The sequence below is a fragment of the Carlito syrichta genome, unplaced genomic scaffold (assembly GCF_000164805.1).
Source record: "Carlito syrichta isolate Samal-C Ts95f unplaced genomic scaffold, Tarsius_syrichta-2.0.1 Scaffold302451, whole genome shotgun sequence".
NCBI lineage: Eukaryota > Metazoa > Chordata > Mammalia > Primates > Tarsiidae > Carlito > Carlito syrichta.
The window spans coordinates 66300-80069 of record NW_007246547.1 but is presented as its reverse complement, the minus strand read 5'-3'; the positions used below and the strand labels follow the sequence as shown (position 1 = coordinate 80069).

The 13770-nt window shown below is 48.6% G+C and overlaps 1 protein-coding gene across 1 annotated transcript in view; it reads left to right on the top strand.

Annotated features, from left to right (window-relative positions):
* The window catches only part of PRKRIP1 (PRKR interacting protein 1 (IL11 inducible)), a 33173-nt gene extending 23939 nt beyond the window's left edge, over positions 1-9234 (top strand). The window contains exon 6 of the mRNA XM_008056734.2: positions 8789-9234. Coding sequence (XP_008054925.1) covers positions 8789-8889 — 101 coding nt within the window. The 3' untranslated portion in view covers positions 8890-9234. The remainder of the gene's footprint in view (positions 1-8788) is intronic.
* The last annotated feature ends 4536 nt before the right edge of the window (positions 9235-13770 follow it).

The following is a 13770-nucleotide window of genomic DNA, read 5'->3' as shown; positions in this document are numbered from 1 at the left end:
CTCAGCCTTCCGAGTAGCTGGAACTACAGGTGCGCGCTACCACGCCCAGCTAATTTTTTATTTGATTGTAGAGATGAGGTCTCTCACCAAGTTGCCCAGGCGGGTCTCCAACAGGCGGGCTCAGGCAATCTACTCACCTCAGCCTCCCAAAGTGCTGGGATCACAGGCTGAGCCACCGAGCCCGGCTTGTCTGTGTTTCTTATTATTGGGCTGAGTCAGTTAATTTTGGGACGATGATCACAGAGGTAAAGTGCCATTGTCATCACATGTCAAGGCTGTAACACTCAAGGTGGCTTCTCACGACTGGTGCTGACCTTGATCCCCTGGCTAAGGGAGTGTTTGTTGGGTTTCCCCACTCTCAGACTTGACTCCGTGGAAGGAAGTCACTGTGTGCAGTCCACACGGAAGCAAGCAGTAGGGAGCTGTGTTCCTCCTCCAGGACAGCAGAGTGTCAGCATATAGTTATCAGAAGTTCTTCTGAGCTGGGCGCTATGGCTCATACCCGTAACTCCAGCACTTTGGGAGGCAGAGGCGAGATGGTTATCTGAGTTCAGGAGTTTGAGACCAGCCTGGGCAACTTGGCGAGACCTCGCCTCTACAATAAACCAAGAAAAAAAAATTAGCCGGGCATGGTGGTTTATGCCTGTGTTTCCAGCTACTTGGAAGACTGAGGTGGAAGGATCACCTGAGCCTAGCAGATCTAGGCTGCAGTGGCTGTGCGCGTGCCACCGCACTCCAGTCTTGGTGACAGACTGACTCCTACTCAAAAAAGTAAGAAACAGGATCTGCAGACTAGGAGTGCTCTTTACTACTGGGGAGTTTTTTTAGGCTCTCAACTGGCAGAGCAAGGAAATATATATGTGTGTGTGCTGACTAGTGTGTATACACATATCTATAGATACTAATACATATAACTATCTGTATCCATATTAAGTTAAACATAAGTTCATACTGATGTCTCCAACTCTGATCCATCACCACATGGATCATTCTAACCTTCTCTACCTGCTTGTCTGTAACCTCCTACTCCAGTGAGTAACTCTGCCATGTGCTTAATTGTTCAGCTCTGGTATACGTGGGTAGTGGCTTCAGAACTATTTACTGTTACCCCGTGGGATATAGCTTTATCCACTGGAGTACTGTGCTACATGCAATTCCGTTTACCGTTAGCTTTATGGACGCCACTCATTTCCAGAATTGCTTTAGATCATCCCTTTTCCTGCACTCTCTTCACAAAGGTTTTTATACATTTATAATACAGTGTATCTTCTGTATTCCATCCTGTAATCCCTGACCTCCTAAATGACTTTTAAAATTAATTAATTAATTTTTAGGTCTCCTTCTGTCAGCAAAACAGTGATGCAGTCATAGTTGATGGTGACCCTGAACTCTTGGGCTCAAGCAGTCTCCTTCTTAGCTTCCCAAGTAGCAGGGACTACAGGGTTGCATCACCATGCCCAACTTTTTTTTTTTTTAATATAAGGAGCGATTGGGTCTCACAATGTTGTCCAGGCTGGTCTCAAACTCCTGTGCTCAAGCAATTTTCCTATCTCAACCTCCTAAATGACTATTAAATTTTCATAATTAAAGTTTAATTTGGCCAGGCGTGGTGGCTCACACCTTTAATCTCAGCACTTTGGGAGGCCGAGGAAAGAGGGTTGCCTGAGCTTATGAGTTCGAGACCAGCCCGGGCAACTGGCGAGACCTCGTCTGTACAGTAAATTTAAAAAATTAACCAGGTGTGATGGCTCATGCCAGTGGTTTCAGCTCTGGAAGGCCGAGACAGAAGGATTACCTGAGCTCAGCAGGTCGAGGCTGCTGTAGCTGTGAGCGTGCCACTGCACCCCAACCTGGACGACAGAGTGAGGTTCCAACTCAAAAAAGAAAAATGCTTACTTCTTTTGTACTGTAAAGTTTTTTTTTTGTTTGTTTTGTTTTTTTGAGTTGGAGTCTCACCCTGTCACCCAAGCTGGGGTACAAGTGGCATGCTCACAGTCCTGGACTCAGGTGGTCCTTCTGAAGTAGCTGAAACCACTGGCATGCACCATCACACCTGGCTAATTTTTTTTATTTATTGTATAAACGAGGTCTCGCCAAGTTGCCCAGGCTGGTCTCGAACAGCTGGACTCAAGCAATTCTCTTGCCTCTGCCTCCCAAAGTGCTGGGATTACAGGCATGAGCTACCGTGCCCGGCCTGTGCTGTAAAGTTCTATGGATTTTGTCAAATGCATAGTACCAGGTATCCACCATTATAATATACAGAATAGTTTTGCTGCCCTAAAAAAAATCTCCTGTGTTTCAACTCATTCGGCCTCACCCCAGCCCTTGGCAATCCCTGATCTATTTACCATCTCTGTGATTTGTGCTTTGTCCACAATGACATGTAGTTGCAATAATCCAGTACACAGCCTTTTCAGATTGGCTTCTTTTGCTTAACAGAATGCATTTAAGTTTCATCTGTGTCTTTGTGTCATTTCTTTTTATGACTGCATAGTATTCCATAGTACAGATATACCACAGTTTTTTTTTATCCTTTCACCTATTAAATGGCATCTTGGTGGCATAGGTTTTGGTGATTATGAATACAGCTGCAACAAATATTTGTGTCCTATTTGTGTGCACACATAAGTTTCAAATAAATTGAGTAAATACCTTAGGAGCATGAGTTCTGGATTGTGTGATAAGATGAATCTTTGGTTTTTAAGAAACTGCCAAACTATCTTCTGATGTGACCATTTTGTAATCCTGCCAACAATAATAAAAGTTCTTTTTACCATGTCTTTGTCAGCAATTGGTATTGTACGTTTTAAAAATGTTAGCCATTCCAATATATGTGTTATATCTCATTTTAATTTGTGACAGTACCTTTTTAATTCTTGTATTGCCAACGTTAAGCATAGTAGCTGGCAAGAAGTAAGCTCTTTTTTCATTATTTATAACATTATGTGCAAAGAAAGATTTGGGTGAATTTTGTTGAGTTACCAAATGACTTGAATGTGTGCCAGATTCTAGCTTTATCTTCTTTGAGAGTGTTATGTTTCTAGACCCTGTCAAGACATCTCCCACACACCTGAATCCCTTGTGTTTACTCTTAGTGAAGTACAGGTTGAGTATCCCTAACCTGAAAATCCAAAGTCCTCCCAAAATTGAAACTTTTTGAGCATTGACATGATGCCACAAGTGGGAAATTCCACAGCTGACTTCATGTGATGGGTCACAGTCATGTTGCAGACACATAACACAGTTTATTCAGTGTCCCCAAGAGCAGTGAGAAATTCCTAGTCCCCTTTGGCTGCAATATAACTGTTTCTCACACGCCCAGATTCCCTCACAGAGGGTGATAGAGCGGCACGTGTGCAAGCCAGGCATGCCAGCGGCAGGTGCCCCACCTGCTCCACATGGCGCCAAGACCTGTGTACATCACTCACTGTTTTTTCCCTCATTCTCTGCTCTTTGGTATAAAGATGTTGAAAATTCAAAAGGCCTGCAGATACCCTTATGAGTACAGTGAGAAAAAGATGAAGCCTGTATCTACAGCACAGAGTCAGGCTGCTGGAGCACCTGGACAGCGAAGTGTGAAACACCTCACAGAAGAGCACAGTGTTGGAATGAGCACCATATAGGACCCCCAAGAAACAGAAGGATAAGCTGGTGTTCTGTGCTGAAACCGATGGACAGAAGCTGAAAGACAAAAACACTGCATGAAGCTGAAAATGAAGACGTTGACCATGTGGTAAAAGAGGAGCTCTGTGAGCGTTGTTGTGAGCCCGCGCCACTTAATGGCGTCCTGACCGCGAAACAAGCAAAGATCTGTCCTGATGAACTGAAGATGGAAGGGAGCTATGGATATTCAGCACCTGGCTGCAGAAATTTAAGACAAGACAAGCATTAACTGTTTAAAGATTGGTGGTGACCAAGCATATACCAATCCCAAAGCAACAGAGACATTAATTGATGAGCTTGCCAAGGTCTTCGTTGATGAAGCTCTGACGCCAGAACAAGTCTGGAATGCTGATGCCCCGGAGAGACACTGACAACATCTAGTGAGACAGCCCTTGCAGGAATTAAGGATGCTAAGGACAGAATAACTTCTGGGATTTGCTAATGCAGCAGGCATGCATAGTGTGAACTTGCTGTGATAGGCCAAAGCTTGTGTCCTTGCTGTTTTCAAGGAACGAATTTCTTACCAGTTCATGGTTATGCTGACAAAAAAGCATAGATTATCAGAGACTTCTTTTCTGATTGGTTTCACAAACATATTGTACCAATGGCTCATGCTCACTGCAGGAAAGCTACCCTGGATGATGACTGCAAGATATTGTTTTCCCTTGGCAACTATTCTGCTCAGCCTGCAGCTGAAATTCTAATCAAAGATAATCTGGGTGCGGTGGCTCATGCTATAATCTCAACACTTTGGGAGGCCAAGGTGTGAGGATTGCTCGAACCCAGGAATTTGAGACCTTGATCCCCTGGCTGGGCAGCATAGTAAGACCTCATCTCTATGAAAAATCAAAAAATTAGTCGGGCATGGTGGCACATGCCTGGTAGTCCCAGCTACTTGTGAGGCTGAGGTGGAAAGATCACTTGAGCCTAGGAGTTGGAGGATGTGGTGAGCCATGATTGTGCCACTGCACTACAGCCTGGGTGACAGAGTGAGACCCTGACTCAAAAAATAATATGTTTAAGAGCCAGGCATGTTGGCTTATTCCTATAATCCCAGCGCTTTGGGAGGCCAAGGCAGAAGGATCATTTGAGGCCAGGAGTTTGGGACCAACCTGGGGAGGAAAAGCAAGACCTCATCTCCCCATAAAATAAAAAATGAGTCAGCCTGGTGGCACATGCCTATAGTCTCAGCTACTCAGGAGGCTGAGGCAGGAGAATTACTTGAGCCCAGGAGTTCAAGGCTACAGTGAGCTATGATCATGCCACTGTACTCCAACCTGGGTTACAGAGTGAGATCTTGTCTCTGAAAAGAAAAAAAAAGTTTATGCCATGTACGTTTCCCAAATGTGACTTCATTAAGTCAGCTGTGTGACCAAAGTATCCTTAGATCAGTGAAGAATAAATATAAAATATTTACCACAACTCTCTGCTGGCAGCAGTGGGCAGAGAGGTGTTAGTGTGGAAGGTTTTCAAAAGGACGTTAGCATGAAGGATGCTGTGTATTCTGTTGCCAGTACTTGGAACACAGTGACTAAAGACACAGTTGTGCATGCCTGACACAGCCTCTGGCCTGCGACTATATTTAGTGACGATGATGAACAAGGTGGTGATTTTGTTTTGTTTTGTTTTTTGGAGTTGGAGTCTCACTCTGTCGCCCAGACTGGAGTGCAGTGGCTGCTCCCAGCCACCGCAGCCTCAACCTGCTGGGCTCTGGTGATCCTTCCGCCTCAGCCTTCCAAGAAGCCGGAATTACAGGCAGGTGCTACCACGCCCGGCTCATTTTTGATTTATTGTAGAGATGAGGTCTCGCCAAGTTGCCTGGGCGGGTCTCGAACCTGCTGGCTCAGGCAATCCACTCACCTCAGCCTCCCAAAGCGCGAGATTACAGGCTGAGCCACCGAGCCCGGCTAAGGTGGTGATTTTGAAGGATTACATATGTCAAGTGAGAAAAGATGATGTCTCGTCTCCTTCGAATGCAAAAAATATACCTTCAGAGTCCATCAGCAAGCTGAAAGAAGTAGATATCAAAGTTTTTAACATTGTTATGAGGCTCCATTCATTGAGCGATGGTGAAATAGTCCAAAACGGTTCTGAATGAAGGTTATTGTGATTATAACGGAGATGATGTTAACGCTGCAGAAAAAGTGCCTATAGATGACTTAGTGAAAGGTGCGATGGGTTTACGGAAGGACTAGAGCAGTGTGCTCTCGTGACAACAAGATATGTTCGTGTATGAAACCGAAGAGAGACTTCTGAGACAAAAGTAGTTGTTAATGAAGCGGATGACTCTGGAGGAAGCTTTAAAAGCCATCCAGCAGAATGCCTCCTCCTCTCAAGATTTGCTTCCTGGTCCCTCAGCTGCTTCTGATGTTTCTTCTCACTTAACAAAGTAAACTGCAATGTCTAGTAACCTGGAGCCAGAAGCCCGCCTTCACTACTGTGGCTGTCATCTAACACTGACTCAGGTGTTCCAGTGCTGCTTAGTTACCCTACACACGTTCTCTTTCACTGTATTCACGGTACGTCATATTTTTACTGTGAAGTACTTATGCGTGAATAAGTGTAAGAAGATGATTGCTTATCAGTAGCATATAAATTCAGAGTCAGGGATGGTGATGGTGGCAGACTACCAAGGTACACATAGGTGGTAAGATAGACGCCTTTTCTCTCTGGTGCTTCAGTGTACACAAACTTGGTTTCGTGCATAAAGTTACTTAAAATATTGTATAAAATTGCCTTCAGACTGTGTATAAGGTATATACGAAACATAAATGCGCTTCATGTTAGACTTGAGTCCCATCTCCAAGATACATGTATATAATGATATTCCAAAATCTAATAACATCCAGAATGTGAAATATTTCTGGTCCCAAGCATTTCAGATAAGTGTTACTCAACCTGCACCACCTTTTCAGAGACTTTTCTGCCACAAGGACTGCTTTGAGCCCCCCTCCGTTACACCCCGTTTTACAAATATCCAGGTGAATTAATATTTTATTCATTTATTAAGATCAGAAGTGAAGATCAGACATGATGCCCTTGTCTTGCTATGTTCGCACTCATGTGAGTGCATGGTGGTTCTTAGGCTTGAGAATATGACTTGGGAATAATACAGAGTTAGTTGCCAGTTTCAGCCTTGGAGTCCAAGTTCTGGAGCAGAGCTCCCTGGGAGTGGGCCACAAGTGGCAGAAGACCCAACTCCCACCCTGGCCTTGAGATGGCTCCAGTGCCTAAGGCCTTGCACCAGTTGCCTCTGGCTGTGCGCAGCCCACCTGAGGGCCCGTGGTTTATACGAAGCATGTCCTTTCCCATGCTTGCTGCGAGGAACGGGAGCGTGGCCAGCCCTGCCCTGCACTCCCCGACACTCAGAGCTGGACTTTTGCTGCCTCTCCGACCTTCTCGTCTCTCCATAGTTTGTGTTTTGTGTGCTCACTTCACTTCTGGCTCCACCTCATTTTCCTTGAGCAATTTCTGTAGGCAAGGTAGGCAAAGGCCTAAAAAGTCTGGTAGTCTGGGTTCGAATCCTGGGTCCTTATCTTACTGAATAGGAGGTCTTGGGCAGCAAATTACTTACCCTCTCTGACCTTTATTTTCCTCATCTGTAAAACAGATATATAGTAGGTACTCTTTTTTTTTTTTTGAGTCAGAGTCTCACTGTTGCCCAGGCTGCAGTGCAGTGACACGCTCACAGCCACCACAGCCTCAATCTGCTGGGCTCAGGCGATCCTTCCGCCTCAGCCTTCCAAGTAGCCAGAATTATAGGCGGACACCACCAGACCCAGCTAGTTTTTTGATTTATTGCAGAGACGAGGTTTCGCCAAGTTGCCCAGGCTGGTCTCAAACCCTGGGCTCGGGCAGTCCTCTCGCCTATGCCTCCCAAAGTGCTGGGATAACAGGCTTTGAGCTACCACACCCGGCATGGTATTCACCTCTCATAAACAGGTACTTACCTCATAGAATATTGTTAGAATTAAACAAGATACTATGTAAAGACTTAACATAGTGCTTGGCACATAGTCAGTGTTCAGCAAGTATTAGCTATTAAAATATCCTTGCCACTGGGCATAGTGGCTCACACCTATAATCTAGCACTTTGGGAGGTGGAGGCAAGAGGACTGCCTGAGCCCAGGGTTTCAAGACCAGCCTGAGCAACATGGTGAGACCTTGTCACTACAATAAATCAAAAAATCAGCCAGGCATGGTGGTGCATGCCTGTGGTTCTAGCTACTTGGAAGGCTGAGGCAGAAGGATCCTGAGCCCAGCAAGTCTAGGCTGTGGTGGCCGTGAGTGTGCCACTGCACTCCAGCCTGGGTGACAGAGTGAGACTCTGGCTCAAAAACAAAAATTAAAAGAAAATAAATGCCGGGCTCGGTGGCTCAGCCTATAATCCCGCACTTTGAGAGGCTGAGGTGAATGGATTGCCTGAGCCCGTGGGTTCGGGACAACTTGATGAGACCTCATCTCCACAATAAATCAAAAAAATTAGCCGGGCGTGGTAGTACGCGCCTGTAGTTCCAGCTACAACTCAAAACACCCCCCCAAGAAAACAGTAGGGGCTGATTTATGGGGTGTTCCATGGGCCTTTTGGTGAGGAGGGGGTGCACCCGTGAGACCAGTGGTAGGTCATTTCTGTGACTGACCTGAGTTGTGAGGAATGGCGTTGGCTTGGGGACTGGGGGGTGAGCCTCTGGCTCCCTGCTGTGCTACTGTCCAGCAACAGGTAGTGCCTGATTTTCTGTCAGTTCTCTTCTTTTTTTGGGGGGGGGGTTGAAGTCTCACTCCATTCGTTGCCCGGACTGGAGTGCAGTGGCATGCTTATGGCCACCCCAGCGTCAACCTGCTGGGCTCCAGCGATCCTTCTGCCTCAACCTTCCAAGTAGCTGGAACTACAGGTGCGCGCTATCACGCCCAGCTAATTTTTGATTTATTGTAGAGATGAGGTCTCACCAAGTTGCCCGGGCTGGTCTCGAACCCATGGGCTCAGGTAGTCCTCTCGCCTCAGCCTCCCAAAGTGCTGGGATGACAGGCTGAGCCACCGTGCCTGGCCAGTTCTCTTCCTTTTGTAAAGCATGCGTGACTCCGAGCAGTTTTGTATGTCTGTGATATGAATGTCTTGTGGTTACAGGACCCAGTCAGTCCCAGAAGCAGCCATCCAGTAGCTCGGAGGAGGCATCTGGAACAGAGGAGGAAGAAGAGGAAGACGAGCCCAGCTTCATGGGGCGATGACAGCGTTTGCACAGCAGCTGTCTCGAGGCTGGCTGGTTCTGTGGTCCGAGGGAAAGGCGGCTTTTGGCTCAACCTCCCTTCCCAGGACCGGCCGCATAGAGAACATGTGGGACCCCTCCCGGACTGCTCACGGTCCCTCCCGTCAGCGGGGCTTGGAGCCCGTGGGACAAAGGGACTGTTTCCTGGACACCCAAGGGCACGCCTGGCAGACTTCATCCGTGTTCCTTCTCAGGGGCAGTGCCTAACCTGTTCTCATGGATTTGAACAGTGGTGAGATTGGGGCTGGTTTCTGTGAAGGGAGCGTTTATTTAGTAAAGAACAGAAAACTTGTAGGTTTTGCTCAGACATGTGAAGCGTTAATTACAGAAGCTGCAGGGAAGGCTGTGAAATGACATGATTGTGAGAGGGCTCAAGATTCAACAGGCCCTGTTATGTGGGCCTGCTCCCAGACTCGGTGAAGGAAGTGGCCTTGGCTGTGGGCTGACCCGTGTTGCTGGGCCTTGGACCTCCTTCCCCCGGCAGGGAGTGTGGCCGCGCCAGAGTCTGCTCCCACAACAGCTCCCGGTGCATGGTGTGTATTGGGACACCCTGGGTGTGTACGTGGTGGGGCAGGGGCTTACCCCGAGGCCTGGGCCACACGAAGGGAGCCTGAGGTGTGGAAAGAGGCTTCGGGGAAACACTTGGTGACCGGAAACATAAATGGGTGGAGAATGCCGGCTGGGCCGAGCCAGGCAGAGTGGACGACACAGGGAGTTGCAGCCGAACTGGGGTGATATGTTGGCCCAAAGCTGCGTTTTCCTCCCGCGGTCAAGGGAGTCTAAGAGAAAGGGGTCACGAGAGACGTGACTCGGTCGGGTGGGTGGGGCCCCTGGGGTGGAAGCCCTTGGAGCTTTGCACTGGGGTCCCACCGAAGCTGGGTTCAGAGGGAATGAGGCCAGAACTCCTGCTGTGTGTCCTCAGGTGATCAGGCCCAGCCTGGCTTTCATGATAACTTGCATAAGGGACCAGCGCACCCAGAGTGCAGTGCAGCCAGGTGTGCTGGTGGTGCCTGTAGCCTCCCAGCTACTCAGCAGCTGAGGCGAGAAGATCGCATAAGCCCAAGAGTTTGGGGCTGTAGTGCACTCTGCCGGCCTAGTGTTTGGTATGCCACACTAAGTGTGGTATCAATCTGTTGACCTGGGAGTGGGGACTACCAGCTTGTCTAAGGAGGGGTGAACCGGACCAGGTTGGAAACTGAGCAGGTTAAAACTCCTGTGCTGGTCAGTAGTGCGTGGCGCCTGTGAACAGCCACTGCACTCAAGCCTGCACAACACAGAGACCCTCTCTCTTAAGAAAAAAAATGATTAAGAAACAAAAAACAGTGCAGGGCGCTGTGCTGGGTGCCAGGGAACATGGGAGAAGGTGAGGTCAGCCTTTGACTTCGGATTCAGGCCTTCGGGGGTGACAGAGCCTTTGTTCCATTTTTGGATTATTTATCCCCAGCTCCAAGTTTCTAAGTATATTTTGTGCCTTTTATATACTTTAAGAGAATTAAGGAATTAGTGGTCTTGAATGAAGGGAAACATATTACTTTTTTAAAATTTTTTTATTTTTTATTTTTTTTGTGATGGAGTCTCACTCTGTCGCCGAGACTGGAGTGCAGTGGCCGCTTCCGGCCACCACAGCCTTGACCTGCTGGGCTCCGGCGATGCTGCCGCCTTAGCCTTCCAAGTAGCTGGAACTATAGGTGCGTGCTACCACGCCCGGCTAATTTTTTATTTATTGTAGAGATGAGGTCTCACCAAGTTGCCCGGGCGGGTCTCGAACCTGCGGGCTCAGGTAATCCACTCACCTCAGCCTCCCAAAGGCGCGGGATGACAGGCTGAGCCACCGAGCCCGGCTTTTTTTTTTTTTTTTTTTTACTTCCATAGTGTAGATCGCCCTGGCCCCACTCAGAGCCATGTGACATCTGCGATAACTTCTGTCCCTTCAGTGGTTCAAACCACAGGAATTTTTCTTTCCCAGGAAGCTGACGTGGAGAGTCAGCCCTAATAAATTAGCAGATGCCCTAGTCGTACATTTTGAAACCTGTGATTCTCTTTCATCGGGAACTGGCTGGTTCGTTCTGCTTTGCTTTCAGTCCTGTCTGTGGCCTGTTGGTGTCCTTCGCTCCCCGCCCCATTTGCTGTCTGTCCCAGCTCTTGCTTTGAGTCTGCAGCCAGGAGCTCATGGGCATCTCTGGAGGCTGTTGAGGGTGCCAGAGCTTGGAGCCCTGAGACCTGGGTTTGAGCTCTGAGCCTGCCTCTGCTCAGTGAGGGGACTGTGGGCGGTCCCTTGCTGCCTCTGCCAGTTCACTTGGCCAAGAGCTTAGGGTGACACGCGCAGCAGCTGTGTGTTGGCTGGGTGGACAAACGAAGAAGCAGGTAGCGAGACGCCAGGCCAGATGTTGACCTTGGATGCTTGCGCTGGATCGCAGAGGATGATGTCCAGGCCGGACATGGCCTGTAGCAGTCTCTGACCGTGTTAAAGAGGTCGTCAGGGCCCTCGGTTGAATGGCTCACTTGGTGGAGATTTCTTCAGGGTATTATTGGTTTGAGAAAAGAGGAACCAACGGGTGTCGTCATTCAGGAGGGTGTGGGTGATAGCCAAGAGTCCCTGCTCCCTCAAAAAGCCACAGTTGGGAAATTCATGAAGTGATGCCCTTGGTGGCTTACGGATGGGAGGAGTCTGGAGGACAACTTGTTGTCTCAGGAACCTTCGTGTGTGAGGACACTGACTTCCCAGGCAGCCTTCATTCATTCACTCGCCCAACAAGCACCCACTGAGCTCTTCGCAACAACCTGCGTCGATTCTTGGGATGTGTATTAGAATACTCTTTGCCCTTCTGTGAGATTTCCCACAGGGCTTACCAAACAAGATGTGTAAACAGAGAAGGGTCTGGAAACTTGCCCAGGAGAAGTGGTGGAGCTGGAGTTTAAATCCAGCTGCAACATCAGGCCGATGCGGTGCTCTGGAGAGAAGCTGTGTGTAGCCCACACTTCCAGGTGCACTTTCTTGATGCCAGGGCTGTGGACTGCAAGTCCCTTCTTTATGAGCTCTCTGGTGTACTGTTGTGTGTGTGTAATAATAGCATATCATATTATGGTTTTTAAGTAGAGTCGACTCTCATTATTCATAGATTCCATATTTGTAAATTTGTCTTTTCCCTTTTTTTTGTAAGTCGAGGTTTCTCTCTGTTACCCAGGCTGGGATGCAATGGCACAATCTTAGCTCATTGCAGCCTTGACCTCTTGGGCTTGAGTAGTCCTTCCACCTCAGCCTCCCAAGCAGCTGGGACTACAGTTACAGGCCACTATGCCCAGCTAATTTTTGTATTTTTGTAGCAACAGGGTCTCACTATATTGCCTAGATGGTCTTGAACTCCTGGGTTTAAGCAATGCTCTCACCTCAGCCTCCCAAATTGCTGGGATTACAGATATGAGCCACCACAACTGGCCTCTGGGTTCACTAAAATCTATTTATAACCCCAGAATCAGTACATTCAGTCATTTGCAGACAAAGAGTGTAAAAAACGTGAATTGCCCAACAATGCCTCTGTTTCAGCAGGGGCTGAATGAGGCAGTGCTCTGCTTTCCTGTTTCGGTGCATACTGCAAAGAGTTCTGTTTCATGATCTACTCAGTGGCAAATTTTCTGCATTGTCTAGGTGATTTTGCTGTTTAAAGTGTCCGCATCAGCATCGTGTATGTGTGTGTGTGTGTGTGTTTCAGGCAGTTAGTGTTTACGAGCCAGCCTGGAACGTGGGGGTAAGTATTTCCTACAGCAGGGAAGCATACTTTGCACTCCTTGCCAGGGTGCCCACCTGGAGAACCAGGCAGCTGGACTGATGGCTCCCACTCTGAACGTAGGAGCACAGGTGTCACCTGGGAACCCAGCACGGGCTCCTCAGCCTTAAGCTCTTCCAGTTTCTAAAAGAGTTTCCATGTGTCCTCTCCTCTCAGACCTTGGCCCCTGCCTCTTCACCCCCTGCCTTTTGCAGCCTGCAGCCCGCCCCTCACCAGCCCGCTCTGCCTTCCTTCTTGGCCCGGGGCAGGACCATCCCCGCCCGTCTCCCACGTCTCTGCTCACTGTCAGCAGACTGATACGCCCTGGTGTCTCCAGCAGACAGACACGCCTGGGTGTCTCCCGTGAGGAGCTAACAGAAACCCTGTCTGTGCTGTAGCTACCCTCCATCTCTCTCCTCCGCTGCTCAGCCAGACTCCTGGAGTGCTGTTTGCTTCCACCTCGTCCCTCTCATCCCACACCAAGTGTTTTCCGCACCATCCCACTGAGATCCTTCTAGGCTTGCTGAATCCAGCCCCTTGGCGGCCTTTCACACCAGCGTTCCTGTCAGTACCCCTCCAGGCTTGCTTTCCTCTGTTCGAACATAAGTGATGAGATATGTTCGAACATAAGTGATGAGCTGTCTTCTCTTTTTTCCTTTTGAGTCAAGGTCTCACTCTGTCTCTCAGGCTGGAGTACGGTGGCACGATCTCAGCTCATAGCTGTCTCAACCTCCTGGGCTCAAGCGATCCTCCCGCCTCAGCCTCTCAAAGTGCTGGGATTACAGGTGTGTGCCACTGCACCTGGCTGAGAGCACTGTCTGCCCTCCGTCAACACCCAGAGACTTTATTTAACCTGTAGCTTTAACTACCATCCTCACTCCTGAGTTATCTGTAGCTTCAACTTCCCTCCAGACTCATGTCCAACTGCTGATTGACACCTCCCTTTGGGTGTCCAGTGGTACTGCAGCTTAGTATAAGAAGAACTTGAAGCCGGGCTTGGTGGCTCAGCCTGTAATCCTGCGCTTTGGGAGGCTGAGGTGAGTGGTTTGCCTGAGCCCGCGGGTTCGAGACCCGCCTGG